Source organism: Labeo rohita, chromosome 7 (assembly GCF_022985175.1).
Source record: "Labeo rohita strain BAU-BD-2019 chromosome 7, IGBB_LRoh.1.0, whole genome shotgun sequence".
Classification (NCBI taxonomy): Eukaryota; Metazoa; Chordata; class Actinopteri; order Cypriniformes; family Cyprinidae; genus Labeo; species Labeo rohita.
Window position 1 is genome coordinate 27,235,019 of NC_066875.1, and position 17,514 is coordinate 27,252,532.

The 17,514-nt window shown below is 38.7% G+C and overlaps 1 protein-coding gene across 11 annotated transcripts in view; it reads right to left on the reverse strand.

Annotated features, from left to right (window-relative positions):
• Positions 1-17,514, reverse strand: part of chd9 (chromodomain helicase DNA binding protein 9) — a 79,377-nt gene that overhangs the window by 43,546 nt on the left and 18,317 nt on the right. For 7 of the 11 annotated variants that reach the window (XM_051116218.1, XM_051116220.1, XM_051116219.1 and 4 more), the window contains exon 3: positions 2,283-2,686. In XM_051116218.1, coding sequence (XP_050972175.1) covers positions 2,283-2,686 — 404 coding nt within the window. Of the gene's footprint in view, positions 1-2,282; positions 2,687-4,400; positions 4,512-5,151; positions 5,259-6,599; positions 6,870-17,324; positions 17,404-17,514 lie in introns of those variants that run through there. The other 4 variants (XM_051116225.1, XM_051116227.1, XM_051116224.1 and 1 more) reach the window with 4 other exon arrangements.

The following is a 17,514-nucleotide window of genomic DNA, read 5'->3' on the forward strand; positions in this document are numbered from 1 at the left end:
TTCGCAATCTCACCAAAGGACCATAAGAGAGCACGCAGCCTTTCTAAGAACAAAGCAGCATCGAGATTGAACCATAGAGCTGGAAACAATATTTGGTGGCATGTTTGCAGAGGTTTCACATAATGCACATGACCTAAAAGTCTCATGTCACGTTCCTCCATGCAGTCCTTCTTTAATGCAGATCAGATGGCATCATGATGTCATAAAGCTCTGTTTGGTTCAGACTTATGATCTATTCACATTCACCAGAACAGGCTGTCTGTGTGAGCACATGTGAGGTACATGATAAAAAAAAACTGATTACAGTTTAATGTATGTTTGTTCCTTTGTCATATTTGTGGGTTACAAAAATAGGCTGGACATTTTTCATTCAACCTCAAGGATTTGCCCATTGAAATTTTCAGAGAATTCAGAGATTTTTCTCAGATTTCCCTGAATATCTTTATATTTAGAAAGAGGGTCCTTTGAATCATATTGTGAGTATCCCTCTCAGTTTATTAATGCTAGTCATCAAAAATATGACTTTTTGATCTTTAGTACTAAAAAAAAAAAGAAAAATCGCTAACATTTCTAGTGAAAACTGCTACAACAGCGTTTCTCATAACAGCAAACAGTTTGGAGTTATTAAAAAGAGTCCTTCATTCAAAAAAGTTTGCTAGAAAGTTCTGTAACTGGTTGAAAAGTGAACACTCGTGCATGTGCTGAGCACACTTCTAGATCCAAAGACTCCCTGACAGCTGAGGACAGAATCATCAGAACGTGACCGAAAGAAAATGTATCTGGAAATATATAAAGAAACGCTGACACCTTTGTTAGACTAAAGTACTTCCTGAACAGAGTTACAGTTTTACAGAGGATTTTGCTGTGCTTGCCATATTTGCAGTGCTACAATTTCTTATCACAAAAAACACTGTTATTTTCTACTTGTCAGAGACTATTGCTAGCAAAAGTTGCGCTAAAGAAAATCTGACAGGAAAACGCTTGATATGCACATAAATTCTCAACATTTGCATACAAGTTTGTGCAATAGCCTGGAGTGAATTTGCTCTAGTTTCACACAAGTCAAAATGTGCATTAAGAAAAAAGAAATGGCTGACATACATTTTTTTGCATTGAAATACAGCTACACTCTATACCTTTTGACTCCTTATAGTTAAGTTTAGGCTTAGTGTGTTTCTAAAATAGCTGAATGTTCACAAATGCTCATAAAAATGAGAATGTTCATGGCTAACAATGGCCTTTAGGGTGTGTTTACACTTGTAGTTCAATTCATTTGGTTTGTTTGGGACCATAAAGGAAAATGATACATTTGGTCCTGGCCTGTTTAGCGTTCACACTGGCATTTTTAACAGCGAACCTAAAGCTACCGAACCTAAAGGCATAGTGATACATTCACAATCTGATTGAATGGGTTGAATGACGTATATTTTGTGACGGAACCAGGGCACCAGGGTTTGTTTTAATCGAACCAAACATAAGTGTGAACACACCCATAATCTTGATGATATTCACAGCACAGGACAGACTCTCAAACCTGATTGTTTAATTAAATGCTGTTCTATGATGACAACTCTCAGAAGATGTTAGCATGGTAATGGATATGACAATGCTAATGTATTTGGTCTTGGCGAAATAGATCTGATATGCTGCTGAAGTGCTGCTGCTGTTGGTTATTTTTGTTGTTGTATATTGCTGGTGCTACTGCAAAGCAAGTACATGAACTTGCTTCTCCCTAAAACATACGCTGATACTGTAAGTATTTAAGACATACTGCAGCTGCAAAAATAGCATATATAATAATGCATAGCAGATCTATACAGGTGGAGCTGGGGAGGTGGAGGGTTTCAGAGTAACTCTGAAAGCGCCCTGCAAAATGAGCAAGCTCATCGGCTGCGTATGCAACATGAACCAATCAGCTTGTGGCATGTAGTTTAACGCTGTGAATATCATCAGTTTGCATTAATGACTCATCAGCCTGCGCCATCTAAAGTTTCATAACAGAATTTGGCATGTAGCTGGAAGTAGTAGTTTAGTCAATGCTCCTCATGCTCTACATCTCTGTGAGAACTCAACTCTCATCTGATTTAGACTTAAAAACATCTTAAAACCACATCTGTAAGCAGTAAGACCTCTTTAACTTGTAGCGATTAGATGCATGAAGGTGAAGTTACAGAGATGTTCATGGATGTACAACAGCTGTACAACATCGCTGCCTGACCAAAAAATAAACAAACAGATGTCAGTCATCCTTCAGCTTGGGGAGAATATTACAGCGGTCTTACCCAATTTGAGCCTTTTGTTTAGACTTGGATGACGTCACAATCCGGGCCTTCTTGGAGCTCTTATCCTTGCCTCTGGACTTTGAAGAACCGGCCTTGTGACTGCGGTGCTGCGACGAAGAAGACGGGAAGCTGTCGGGACTCATGACGCGTGGAATATTTTTCTCTCCCCTCTCTCGTGCTTTGGCGATGGCCTCCGAGATGATTCGATTGGCCTTCTGTTGTTTATCGTCCGAAAGGGCCTCCATCTGCTGTTGTTGCTGCTGTTGCTGTTGCTGTCGCTTCTGCACCCGCTTCTCTGACACAGATATGTACGAGGATGAGGATGAGGAAGAAGAAGAGCTGCTCTTCACTGGTGGGCTGAGTACCCGCTGTTGGCTGCTGGGACCATTAGTGTTCTTAGGAGGCTGTGAGAAAAGAGAAAAAGAAAGATATTACCACCCAAAACAAGATATCAGTGTTCTCTATAGGACTGGCTTCATCTAGAATTGTTGTGTAGGCAGGACTGTACAGGAAGCCAATAGATAGGCTTCTATTTCAGGATTCTGTAATTCCATATGCTAAACCCATGATGAACAATACACTATTTAAGATACCATGACGCCATGTAGACTAGTCTGACGGTCATTATAAGAACACTATTAGACAAGAAAGCTGAAATCACGACAAGCTGAATTCAACAGCCATAACATTGCTCCTCTAGTCATGACCTAGAAAACTTGGACTCAAGTGGATGTAAATACTTTAATAGGTTTCTTATTAAGGGGGACAAAGTCAGTACAGTGAAACAGTTACTTTGCACATGAGATTAAAAAGATTCTGTGAGCGATTTAAGTTTTGCTAACTTCCACCATTATGCTAACTTCAAGCACAATAACCTCATACTAAAACGCAGACCTCCGAAGAGATGCCAACAAACCAGAATGTGCGAACTCATTCACAGGAGGGGTATGAAATTAACAGCCGCCACCAGCCAAATGCTGGTAGATTTACACACAGTGGCAGCTAATTTTGCTCATTTACGGTGGTTTGCTTATAATGTGCATTGCAAAAGTAAAAAAAAAGGATAAAAAAAAATCTGTGCCTAATATGTGACCCTGGACCACAAAACCAGTCATAAGGGTCACTTTTTCGAAATTGAGATTCATACATAATATGAATAACCGTATGAATAAATAAGCTTTCCATTGATGTATGGTTTGTTAGGATAGGACAATATTTGGGCAAGATACAACTATTTGAAAGTCTGGAATCTGAGGATGCCAAAACAAAAAAAAAAAAAAAAAAAAAAAAAATTCAAAATATTGAGAAAATCACCTTTTAAGTTGTCCAAATGAAGTTCTTAGCAATGCACATTACTAATCAAAAATTTAATTTTGATATGTTTACGGTAGGAAATTTTATCATGGAACATGATCTTTACTTAACATCCTAATGATTTTTGGCACAAAAGAAAAGTCAATAATTTTGACCCATACAATGTATTGTTGGCTATTGTTACAAATATCCATGCTACTTAAGACAGGTTTTGTGGTCCAGGGCTGTGTTGCCAAGTCTGCAGTTTTCCTGCAGAATTGGGATACTTCAACACTGTTGCCGTGGGTTGTTTTTCCAAGTCCGCGGGTTGAAGCGACCCCAATAACGTGATATTTAGCCCCAGGAATGCAAATTTTACCAGGGAAACCCTGCCAAAAAAACATGTATTTTACCCCTCAGAACGTGATTTTTACTGGTGGACCCCCCTCGAAATGCGATTGAGCTAGTTTTGGGCTAGTTTTGAGTAGCAGTTGAGCCGGTTTTGTTGTGAAAACCTGGCAACCCTGCTCCAGAGTCAACCTAAACAAAAAAACAAAAAACAAAACGACTGCGTAAACGCAATGTTAACCGAGGCGTGATGTATTGCAAGTAGAGACAGATTTTACATGCAGATTTCACACATTTTTTTCCATACTGTGATGCACATTCAAGTGAAAAATCTTTGAAAAAGAAAAAAAAAAAAAAAAAAGAAAAGAAACGTAGGACGAGGACTTTTATTTTAGTTTTATTTCTTGGTTTTGTTGATTAGATGCAGGAACGTGAGCTTGCAATCAATTGTAAGAAAGGGGCTGCGGTTAGACATACCAAAAGGTTGGAGAAGTCCATCATGCATCAACAAAAAGTCGTCAGTCTTTTCACCGGCAGATCTGATTTAAAAAATATATATATATGCATGGACGAATGGTTGATATAGTAAGAATAAGATCACTACATTCATTCAGAAAATAGACAGGGTAACTTTCCACTTCATGCTGATTTTAATTAAAGAGGTACAAAAGAGACTTGGGATTGTGTTCGTGCAAAAATGCTTTTAAACTCCACTTCTAGTAGTCTTTGCACATTTTTTTTTTTCCTAAATCACAGTCAGTTAAATATTTGAAATGGGGCAAGAAAATCTGAGTGGCAGGTTAAATTAGGAATCCTGCCAACCATTGTGCCTGGTGGGCAAAAAATTAATTTCATACTTTGTTGACAGGCAAAGAACATTTCTAATTGGCTAAAACGTCTTACTCCCCAGATTCTTTTTTGAAGTTACAGAGTCTAGGGCTGTTACCGAGACAGGTGTGATTTCTCACGACACCTATTTCAGTGAGGCCTGTCAGGTAGTTGAGAAACTTGTGCTTACATCAACTCGAATATCGTTCAAGTGTTTGGGGCCATTCTTTACCCAGCTCAATACAGGATAGGAATTTAATAAGCACACTAGTTACTTCATGACCTCGCCAGCAGACTAAACGTAAGTGGAGGTCCAAGAAAAAAATCCTTGGAGAACCCATCTCATCTGACTGATGTTCAAGCAGTACAGCATGGCAAGCCTGAGTCCACCCACACATACTGAATGACAACATGGGAAATCCTCCATCTTTGAACTGCTGCATCATCAATGTCCCTTACGCCTGGGTTTCATAAAATTCACCGCTCTCCATTCACGTGGCCAACCAGCTATAGGGGAACATAAAGGAACAGTTTGTACGAATGCAGCACACACGTATATTCATTACTAGGTTAATGATCTGAACACGAGAGATATCATTAATAAACATAAGATATAGGACCGTTAATAAGTCACAGCTCATCAGAATGACATCACATGCCGATCAAAGGTCAAGAGACAAAATCTTCAACCTGAGAGCCCATCTATTCACATTATCCACCCCTCACCCCATGAAATAAAAAGACAGTCATGTATAATTCACAGCACGATCATATAGCAGGCCGAGACATGCCAAGTTTTATTATTCATGGCTGTTTTGCTGACATGCAATCTCCCTTTTTCCTCCATTTCTCGGTTTCTTTCTCACTTGGAAAAGTGAGTTTGAACCCATAAAGCGGAGAAAGAGACCTTATCTTTTACTTTATTAGGTTTTACATTGCACACGCGCTCTTTATAAACATGACACACGGTCAGAGCAATGTTCCAGCCATGCCAATAAAGCATTGTTGACTCTCAAAAAAGAGACGGACATAAAATCGGATCACCCGGTCTGTGCTTTTTCCTGACGGCTAAATAAAGGGAATTATCTGGAAAGAGTGAAACAAAAGAGAAGAGAGTGGGGGTGGGTTATAAACACTAACTCGTTTGGTGGCTAAACACGAGCCGGAGAGCCGAGCGAGAGAGGCTGAGCTCTCGTGAAATATTCACACTAATCCGTTCGAGGCGTGAAGGGGTACATCAGCAGGAATGGAGAAATGGAGGAAAGCTATAGGGGGAAGGCGGGTGAGCATATGTGAGAAAATGAGTAATAGAGAGAATATGACGTGAGCGAGAGAGAGAGCATAGGGGGAAAATGCAGCAAGCTGTGAGCACTGCAGCTATGTAACACATCTATAAATAACTGAAATTACAGGCTGCCAGCGCCGCAGCGATTTCAATCTCTCTCCACGCTCAGGTCATCGCTGTTTCTGCTGTAACGAAACTATGTTGAAGCAGAAACGTGCTTGTGGCGCTGCCACACAATGCCTGATGCGCACATGTGGCACATCCTACTGCGCCTCGGTGAGAGAAAGCAGATGAAAACAAAACAGGAAGAACAGCAGACAGAGCTAAAGAAGAACGAGTCGAAAGCTAGCTAAAACAGCATTCCCTGAATAAGAATAAGAAATGGAGAGAAGCAGTTAGCACAAGATGGCGGCGATTGTGTAGCCTGCCGCATGAGCCTGTAGCTGTTCAGTTCCTGCCGGCCCCCTCCCCCACCCTTCCCTCCTCCCCCTCCTCCTCCTCCTCCTCCACCTCTCTCCACCCCCCACACACAAACACACGCGCTCGCTCGCTCGCTCACTCACCCGTCCTCTCGGCCTGTTCACCGTAGACATGTTTTTTCTTTTCTTCTTTCCCCCCTCTTCCCCTCTCTCCAACCGCCAACAAAGCCTTGCCCTTTCGCCGTTTTTTTTTTTTTTCCTCTCTCTCTCTCTCTGGCTCCCCCTCCTCTCTCTCTCTCTCTCTCTCTCTCTCTCTCTCGCTCACTTTCCCTCTCTCCCTCCCTCCCCCGGCAGGTCCGTGGCTGAAGAAGCCCTGTTCACCTCCTCCTCCTCCCCTGGCCGGGCTGCATGGAGCCGCGCTTCACGGTAAACGAGGGAATGAGGAAGAGACCGATGAAGCAGCCACGCTGGTCCGGGATTCTCTCATTCTGCTGCGCTCAGCTGAGCTCTGTCTATTCTTTTCTCTCCCTCTCTCGCTCTCGCTTTCTCATCGATTCCCTCCGACTGTCCGTCCGAGAGCAACTGTGCTCGTTCTCTCCCGGCCGTCGTTTTCTCGTCCTCTCCTGTGTACACACACACACGCGTGCGCGTGTAGACCGACAAGACTTCTCGTTCCTCTTCCTCCTTTCACATCCCAGACGAAGGTAGGATTGCTAACACAAAAGGTTTTTTGTACTGGCTCAGTTGGACGCTCTGTAGCTTGTTTTCCTTATTTCCACTTGTTTTTTTTTCCTTCCTTTTCCCTCGTTCCCCTCCCCTCTCTCAGGCTCGGGTGTGTGCGGCGAGCAGGAGACGCGGACGAAGCGGAGAGAAATGAAAGCACAAAGCAGCAAAACGCATCAGCATGAATATTAGAGATGTCGTTAAAATCCGGACTCGTTTTTCTCTCTCTCTCTCTCTCTCTCTCTCTCTCTCTCCCTTGCTCACTCACTCTCTCTCTCTCTCTTTAGCTCATTGTGAAACAGGAGGTCCAGCAGAGGGTGCTAGCTGTTATTACATTAACTTTCACAACTTAACCCCAAAAATACTGAATTTCTCTACATGCTGAATCCAAGCAGGTGCTAAATGCACAACAGCAAGTGTTTAAGGAAATTAATACACCTACGCATATATGCAACAGCTAATTTGTGTCAAAACAGCATTGTTTTGACCTAAACAAGTAAAATAAACCACCATTTGAAATACGTCAAAATCATATGAGCAATTTAATCATCAGGTTTGCACATACAGAAGAGAGAGCAGGTGGCATAAGTTTATGAGCTCCTGAAGAGACTCACAGGAAGTGACACCAGATACTCAAGGGGAAATGAGGTCGTGCCCTGACTTTTCCCAAAGTGTGATACAACAGTGCAGGTGCACTGCATCAAACCACTTGTGCCCACACATGAAAATGCAAAAATGAAAACAAGTGTCTGCACTATACTACACCCCAAATAATAGGTCAGGCATACAACCACATGGGTGTTATGACTATACCAGCCATCTGAAATCATGCACAGAAGTGGGTCATCTTAGCTTGGAGTAGCAAAGAGATTAGCTTCGGTTAGGCCGAGCCTTGAGACTGGAGTAAGATCAACTTCTGCAAGGTCAAATTAAGGCAAGACAATACATCAGTTCTGAATGTCATCTAGGAACACTCCTTCTCACTAGGTGGCACATTGTGTAGCTGAGTCTCTGTGCATGTGCACGTTTCTCTTCCGGCAGTATGTTAGCAACAATAAAATGTTTTGCGCAGTACAAACAGGCTTTGTGAGAGAGATAACAAGGCCTGAGAGAGAAAAGAGAGAGATAACAAGGCCTTGAAGTTTGGACTGGTGGAAACTACTCAAAAACACTTCATATGATCATCAACTTACATGCAAAAATGAAAATTAAAATAAGAAATAATAAAATAAATGATGCATCATATAGAAATAACATTCTTAGGTATTAATTAACTTAAAAACAGAAGTACTGTCACACACGCACTGGTATTCCTATTATTATGGGGACATCCCATAGGCGTAATGGTTTTTCTACTGTACAAATCGTATTTTCTATCCCCTTACCCTAACCCCACACATAAACTTACCTCTCACACAAAACGTTTTGGTAATTTAGATCTTCAAAAACTGTGATTTATAAGCTTGCTTCCTCACGAGGACCAAAAATGTCCGGCCACAAGGTCAAAATTTACTGGTATTACTAGACTTGTGGAGACATTTGGTCCTAGTAATGTAGAGAACACCAGGTACACACACACATTTTAAATATGCTATAACATGCTTATTTCTACATTCCTGAAAGCCTTTTGAAAAGATTATCAAGTAGTTTTTTCATTTGGTACAATATTTTCTGTGTAACTCGTACACGAACATGTAGGCGAGAGAAAATAACCTACCAGATGAAGAACATATCAATGACAGAGAAAGCACAGAAACGAGTGTGCTTGTACACTGTAAAAAGGAGAAAGAGAGAAATATGTACATGCTCTATAGGTCACATGGCACAAACTGCGTCTACACTATGGCAACCAAACGGTTAATATGTAAATAAGATGAAATAGCAGCACCAAGATATTGGGAGGAGTTCAGCTCCGCAGAGAAAGAGAGAGAGCAAGAGCGCGAGAAAGAGAGAGGGAGAGAGAGAGAGCTCTACTCCTTCAGTTCTCCATCTGCGCAACTTATTTACAAACCCGCCCACTTTCAGACCTCCTATATTAGGTGGATATTTTCAAGGATATTTCAAGCCTGTGTGTGGTAAATGCTTAAGTCAATGTGAAAGGAACACACTAAAATGAATGTGAACTTCTCGGATCTGTGCAGTGCAATTTTGAAAAATTGTGCTCCTTTTAACAAGGAGCTACAGCATCATGGAATATGATCAATCCCTTTGTCTTTGTGCCTGTAACTATTCCAGATATCCAAGCAGGCACATAAAGACTAAAATTTCGTCATCTTTATTAGAGCATGCAGAACGCTGCAGACAGCTCAGTAGATTTCTGTGCCTTGCATGTGTCATTAATTAATTTGCATTCCCCCCCACCCCCCAAAAAAACAACAACACAAAAATATTATGCTGACTAAAATCAGCATTTTTTCTATAGTTCTAAGGCAAACTTTCTGAATGAAAAAAAAGGTATGCACCGAAATGAAAATTCTGGTCTGAAACCTAAACTGAAAATTCTGGATGCATTTGGCCGAAACCTGAAACCAAAACCGAAAATGCTATGTAAGAATTATTTACCGTTTTAGTAATTAATATCAAGTAATTTTTAAATTTAACTCAGTTTTAATGATACTAAAAAAAAAAAAAAAAAAACAAGTTAATAAAATAACCACACTTTTACTGAAAATAACAATAAAATTGGACAGAAAATATAACAATATTAAATATCAATATATTATTTTTTATTTAGTTCTATGCAACAGAATGAGAACTTTTTTAACTAATTATCCAAATAATGTATATTCCTACAAAGCCTTTTTTTTGGCTCATATTTTCCACCATTTTTCTCTTTTGGCCAAAAAATGAAAATGCCATTTTCGGCCAATAATTTCGGCGGCCGAAAATTTGGTAAAGTGCTAACCGAAAAGTGCTAACTAAAGCAAGCATATCAACTTTCTACCTAGAAAAATTATAATGCTGAAAAAAAAAGACTTAAGTTGCCATTCAGAAGTTTAAGATTGTCAAGATTTTTTTGAATGTTTTAAAATAAGTCTCTTATATTTTACAAGGCAGCATTCATATGGTGAAAAACACAGTAATATTGTGAAATATTTTTACAATTTAAGATAACCGTTTCTATTTAAATAGATTTTAAAATTTAAATTTATTCTTTTAATGGTAAAGCTACGGAAAAGATTATTATCAATACGCAAAACAGTTGTGAAACTAAATGTTTTTGTGGAAACCATGACACTTTTTTTCATGATTCATTGATAAACAGAGAACTGAAAAGAACTATTTAGATTTTTCAATTTTAAGTTTTAATGTTATGAATATATAGTTTTGATCAATTTAATGCATCCTTGATGAAAGCAATTATGATTTAAATATTTAAATATATTTCCATAATACTTCAAAGCCAAAATCAAAAATATAATTATATTAATCAAACTCCCCTAAAGTGTAACTATATTTTTGAACGTTCTGTTCTTTCTGCAATCATCACTTATTAAAGGTGATTATTTTTTTTTCCAGAAACGTTTTTTTATACTGGTTAAAGTCTTTTCACATCCTGATGGCATTGTGTGTTTAATTGTAAAAGTATTGTTTGTAAAATGTGGTCCATAAAAACCGGACCATAAAATATTTGGCCAATCACCGACATCATAGAAGTCCACTATATAGAGAAGAATCCTCCTCAAAAAACAATTTCTTTATGACTGAAGAAAGACAGACATGAACATCTTGCATGACAAGGGGGTGAGTACATTATCTGTAAATTTTTGTTCTGGAAGTGAACTTCTCCTTAAATATCATCTTGATATTACCACATGTAATTTATCCCACAGGGTCTATTTAATACAGGGTTTTACCACCCATCACTACCTCAAACCCAAATACCAACATGCTAAAAAATGCTCAGAACACCTTGGCATTTATATAGGAATACCCTACAAACACCCACAGATCATCATGGAAGCACCTTTCACACAGTAAAGATTAATGCAAAAATCTACTTAACAGCCTGTTCCTTTTCCCATTGATAATGAACATCCTCTGTGTATGTTTAATAGTTCCTCAACCAAAGCACTTCAATGAAACCTTACTAAATATCACACTTTCACACACAGGTTTTCTCACTTTCATCTTACAACAGTCCAACACTGTAACAATATCCCTGCCCACAACCTAAAATCTGTGTCCTGCTTAGGTGAAAATGAATTACACTGTCAGGACCAGAGAGAGAGTTTAGAGTCCATAATTAGGACTAGACTGCAGACTAATGTGAAGTACAGCAGATAGAGCTGGAGGGATGGAGGGAGAGAGAGAGGATTAATGAGGGAAGGCCTGATGTGTAGCATTGGTTTCCTGAACCCATTAAACGTGGCGGCTATTAATGACCCATACAGAACACCACAAACCCAATCTAAAACAAACACACACACATACACACAATACAATGCACATAGACTCGCAAATGAGCACATACATTTACATTTAGTGATGCAGGTATGCTCACACACATTTTCTATATGCATGTTTACATAATGTTGAAACAAAAGTGAGAGTTCACCCAAAAATTCTGTCATCGTTTACACACTCTCATGTCATACCGAATTTCCATTTTTCACTTTAAGGTTACACTAACTATTACATCAGCTAAATAAGTATGACTAATCAAGTAGTATGTTCAGACTTTCCCATCATAACTTATACTGCGATACAGTGCTCATGTGTGTGGGTAGTACAGGTTCAGAGTTTTGTCGGGTGACCTAATCTGCCTCAGAGGATTACCATCAACCCCCAGCCTCAGTCTACGCCACTCTACGCTCACTGCACGGTTGTACACACGCATACACACGAGAGAGAAAATAAATATTAGACATACAGAATGACAGATGGATGGATGGATGGACAGACAGATGCATTATTCACTTCAAATTATGATTTTCATCTGAACAAGGAATGAATCTTCGGTTATGCAGACCACGAGGAGCCCAGGAAAAGAGATATATGTCAGGGGGAAAGAGAAAGAGAGCACACAGCGGGGAACCTCCACTAGACCTTTACACTTCTTTCATTATTTAGAGCAAAAGGGAAAGACATGGGTGACCGAGGACACAAAACATGGCGTCAGACACACATGCAAACATCACTCAAACACACTGAACACCATTCACAAAAATGCAAATTCCAAAATCAAAGTACACACACAAATACAGAGGAGAAACCTGTATGTTTGGCACTCTTGTGTGTGACAGAAGAAAAAGGGTCTGGAGAGCCCCCAAACCCCATGTAAAATGTACATAAAAATAATTTTATGCAAAATACTCACCCCCTTGTCATCTAAAATATTCATGTCTTTATTTCATCAGTCGACAAAAATAATGTTTCTTGAGGAAAACATTTCAGGAATTATCTCCATATAGTGGACTTCAATGGTGCCTGTGAGATTGAACTTCCAAAATGCAATTTAAATGCAGCTTCAAATGGCTCTAAATGATCCCAGCCGAGGAAGAAGGGTCTTATCTAGCAAAACGATCTGTCAATTTCAAAACAAATTGACAATTTATATACTTTTTAACCTCAAATGTTTTTTCGACATACCCTAACTGTATTGACCTGGATTACATAGAGTATGTATGCACATCGCAGAGATGAGACATGACGAGCATTTGAGGTTAAAAAGTATATAAACTGTCAGTTTGTTTAAAAAAATGATCGATTTTTTTTTTTCGGCTAGATAAGACCCTTCTTCCTCGGCTGGGATTGTTTAGAGTTATTTGAAGCTGCATTTAAACTGCATTTTGGAAGTGCAAACTTGGAGGCACCACTGAAGTCCACTATATGGAGATATTTCCTGAAATGTTTTCCTCAAGAAACAATTTCTTTACGACTGAAGAGAGAAAAACATGAACATCTTGGATGACAAAGGGGTGACTAAATTATCTGTACATTTTTGTTCTGGAAGTGAACTTCTCCTTTAATGGTTAATTTTTAGTAGGGTTGGTCGATGTCTACCAAACTGGCAGAAGATGTCTCATAGGGCTGTGCAATTAATCGAAATACAGTAAGGCTGGGCCTTTATGTGGAAAAGGCAAAACAAAAGAGCACTAGTCAAAGCGTGCCACTCGGACCGCTTATCCGCTCGGATCAAAGTTCAAACGGTGGCACGGCGCAAACTTACTTGAAGAAATGCGTTCACTCTCTGATGAGTATTGGTCACTAAACAGCGCTATGAGATCCAGTGTGAAGCGCTTGAGATCAGTGAAGAACATGAATGACTCGGGTTAAAGCCAGATGAAACAGTGTTGACAAAAGACATGAGAAACACTGTGCACAACGATATAGTCAGAAAGCTTTTTAAACTACAAATCGCCATCATTTACCATAGATTTACTGTAGTAGCACTATAGCACTAGCTGCACTGTGGTATTGAGTATGTGGGTATATCTGTGTCAACTTTTATTATATTTTTTAATGTAGACATGTATTGAAGGTGAAGTAATGGAATATAATTACAGTATTTTTTGTGATCAAGCTATAGCATTTATACTAAATTTAGACTACTGTCTTTCATATTAATACCTAGAAACCACACATTTTTACCATGGTATTGGTATTAGTGCAATATTTGTGGTTTTAACTGTGATTATCATGATCTATGGACGATACTATGGAAAAGCAATGGATAATTAAAAAAAAAAAAAAAAAAAAAACCTCAAACAGTCAGAATAATTAAATTTCACCATATCTCACCAGATATTACTGATTTTGATAATGAACATAAATCTACATCTGCATCCTAACTCGAGCTACTATCAAATGTGTATATCTAAGAGTTTTTTTTTAGATTATTAATATTATCTGGCAACACAAACCTGTTTCTTGATTTGAAACAACATTACTCATTAAAAACATGCAGAACTAAAAGAATATTTTTTTCCTATTAAGATATTTATTAGATATTTAATGAAAAAATACTGGAAAAAGTTTAAAGAATTAAAACGAAGTGTTTGTGATGTTCTAACTACAAAGAATAGTTTAAAGGCCCCAATATACTTCAAACAAAATTCGTTTTCATTCTTTGTTTGGGTGCAAAAAGAAGCTTAAAAAAAAGGCTGAGCGACAATATACCGTATTCGAACATTCTGACACCCCCACGCTGCTGGAGGCAGGCTGTAGATTAATGTAAATATGTGTTACGCCACTCGTGTGGATGCCCTAAACACAACAACGATGCGATAATGAAGTGCATCTAGGTGTGAGACGGGTAATCAAAAGAATAATGATTAGCAGCAGTTCAGAGTCAAAATATAATTATTGCATTACAAAAGAACCATTCAATTTCCATAATCAGTACTTTATGGGAAGTGCGAATGGCTCACAGAAAACTTTAGCATGATGAAAAAAAAAATATTGGAGTCATCTCAATAACACAGACCTGTTACTTTATTTTATTACTGTTCATTTATTTGATTAAACTGGGTAAATTATTGCAGCTTTTTGTATTTTTTTGTGGTGTCATGATTTAATTTTGATTAAAACGGTTAAAATTAGAAGGTTTTTAATTCGCTTCACAACAGCCGCACCAATATGGTGTAACCATTTATTTGAAACAAATTTATTTGCTACTTGCCGTCTCGGATGTTTCTCCACGTCACTTTGCATAACTCGTGCTTCGTTGCAATTTTTGCTAGGATTTAAATGCCTTCTCCGAATCTTTAAAGTCTCTCCACAAGCGATCGTACAGGTGCAAATACACTTGTAGCAACTCAGCTATTCAACACTCCAGTGTATTCATATTGCTAGTAACTTGGTGTTGTTGTTTTGGATGTTGTTCTACCGTCTGACCTTTGTGGAATGATTAATAAAACCGAAAAAAAAAAGTCTACCGTCAAAGAAGGTGGAGTTCCAGAACACACCCACTGATTGCGTAATCACCACGGACCAATGGCAGGTGTTTAGGAGCCAAAACAAACTACCCCAGAAAGTTCGCTTTGGTGAGCCGTTTCAAACCGCTGCGTCATAAAATTCGTTCTTTGATTTTGTTAGAGATATATCGGGGCCTTAAAGCCACAATTAACCATCTTGTTTTTACAACTTTCACATTGTAGCACCATTATATTATTCCCCTACCATTATATTAGGGGAAATATTGTGAACATTATTTGTGACTATTGAAACGCAAAAAGACGGTTTAAATATGAATCCTGCATGTTTCGTTTGCCTCTGTATGAATCAATGGCAGAGACGCGGGTTTGTTTACTACATAAATACTGAAGCACACGTGGCGCTCGCAGTGATTTTCGGCCTCAGTATATGACGACATGAACACATACACCTAATCTTGCTGTGAGAGTCACTTCATGTGAATTTTACCATTTCATTTAAGAAAACTAGCATCATATCATACTGTATACAAACAGAAACTAAATGGCAACCTGTCAAAATAAGAGTACAATTTAACATGTAACAGAAATATATGTCTTGTATTACTTATGTACAGTAAAATGTTGGTCTTTATATATACCCATTTTTGCCAAATATAAATAAAACAATTAAATGATAAAAATAAATATTACTACAAGATTAACCACTTAATTGTAGAAAAACATACTACAATTCTTCTTGAACACTGAATATTCACACAATTTTTCTTCCATGTATTAATTTTAACAGTAAAAATAAATAAAAAGCTTTAATTTTCATTTGATTAAAAAAAAAAGCCTTCGTTTTCTTATCAGAAAAATGTAAAATTAAAAATTAAAACACACAAGAATTTCTGGGGGAAAAAAGAAAAAGATTGTAGGGCCCTATTGTATAAAATGTTGAAAATGAGAATTTTGGGACTTCTTTTTTCACTGAAATAAATGTTTTCATTATTACACAGAGCACAGTACAGAATAAAAAGTACTGTTTGGTACCGGGTACCGGCACCAGGAATACACTCTTGTGTATTCCGGTTCATGACAGTTAGGGTATGTCGAAAAACTCCCATCTCATTTTCTCCTCCAGCTTCAAAATCGTCCTGAATTTGTTTGCATATGACAATACTTTTTGAAATGAAACTTTTAGATCAGCTCTAGAGTTGAAGTTCATGTGGAGTACTCTCATATAGTGATATGGCAGACGCAGAAAACACCATGCGCATCACACATGCTTGAGTATGTCTAGAAGACAAAACTGCTCCACACATTCACGCAGAACAAGCAGACTTCATATTTAAATAGCAGCGTTTTTTTCCCTTTAATATTCATACACACTAGTTCATGCTGCTATCTGATTAAACGCACAGCGCTACGTTTGATTTACTCATCCAAAATTTCCCAAATTCCATGACATACCACATTATACTGTAAAATGTATTTTTATTACTGGATTCTATCCGCGTTTTCCACACTGCAGAAATCATAGGGGCTTACTGAAGGAAACTCAATTTCGTTTCACCACAATAATTTAAAGAAAGTAAAGAAACAGCAAAAAAAGTCCAATAATTAGAAAACTTAACACACAGAAAAAAAAAAAAAAAAATGGAAAACCTTAAAAAAAAATTCTGTCAGTAATAACAGCACTTTGTGTTTTTAACAAGAATATGGTTGTGAAATAAAGACATTTTCTTTCAGTATACAAAGCCAGGCAACGGCCAGGAACTGCCATGACTTTTACCTGAGGCTCCTGTTCATCTACTGACCAATCAGAAACCTGCAGCCCTAACCTTCTAGCCAATCAGAAACCAACAGCCAGGCCAAAAACGAATAAACCAACAGTAACCAAATCACACTTCTCCTCCAAACTGCAAACACAACAGCTCTAAAAAGCTGAAACAAGCATTTCCCAGCTCAGCAACGACGTCCCACACCTGTTAATCTCCCTGTGTGTCCAACGTGTGTGCGTGAAGGGTTAAAAAGGTCCGGCAAGAGATCAGACAGTGTCATCGCCCTGAACTCCTGACATTCCTCTAAACCCCCCCCTCGCGTGAGCGGAGAAAATGGCCGGCTAACTCACAGACACACACACTTCCACACACATACATGGTTTCTGATCCCAAAGTCTAAGCGTGTTAATCTTCAGACTGAACTCCGCACGTACGCCACACATTTACAAACACATGCAAAGTGAGAACGACAAAGTAAAAGAGTGCTTGAGATTGAGACCTACTGTGTAGTTTGGCCTGGCAAACTTCCCACATGCTTTTTTTTCCTATGACTCGACTAACCCCTCCCTCTCTCGATGTCCTCCCTCTTCCTTTCCTGCCCTGTCCTCCCTCCCCTTCCGCTGCACAGCGAAGACCGCCTATCTATAGAAACGCTACCAGAAACCCTTCCTGTTTACCTTTAACCCCTCATGT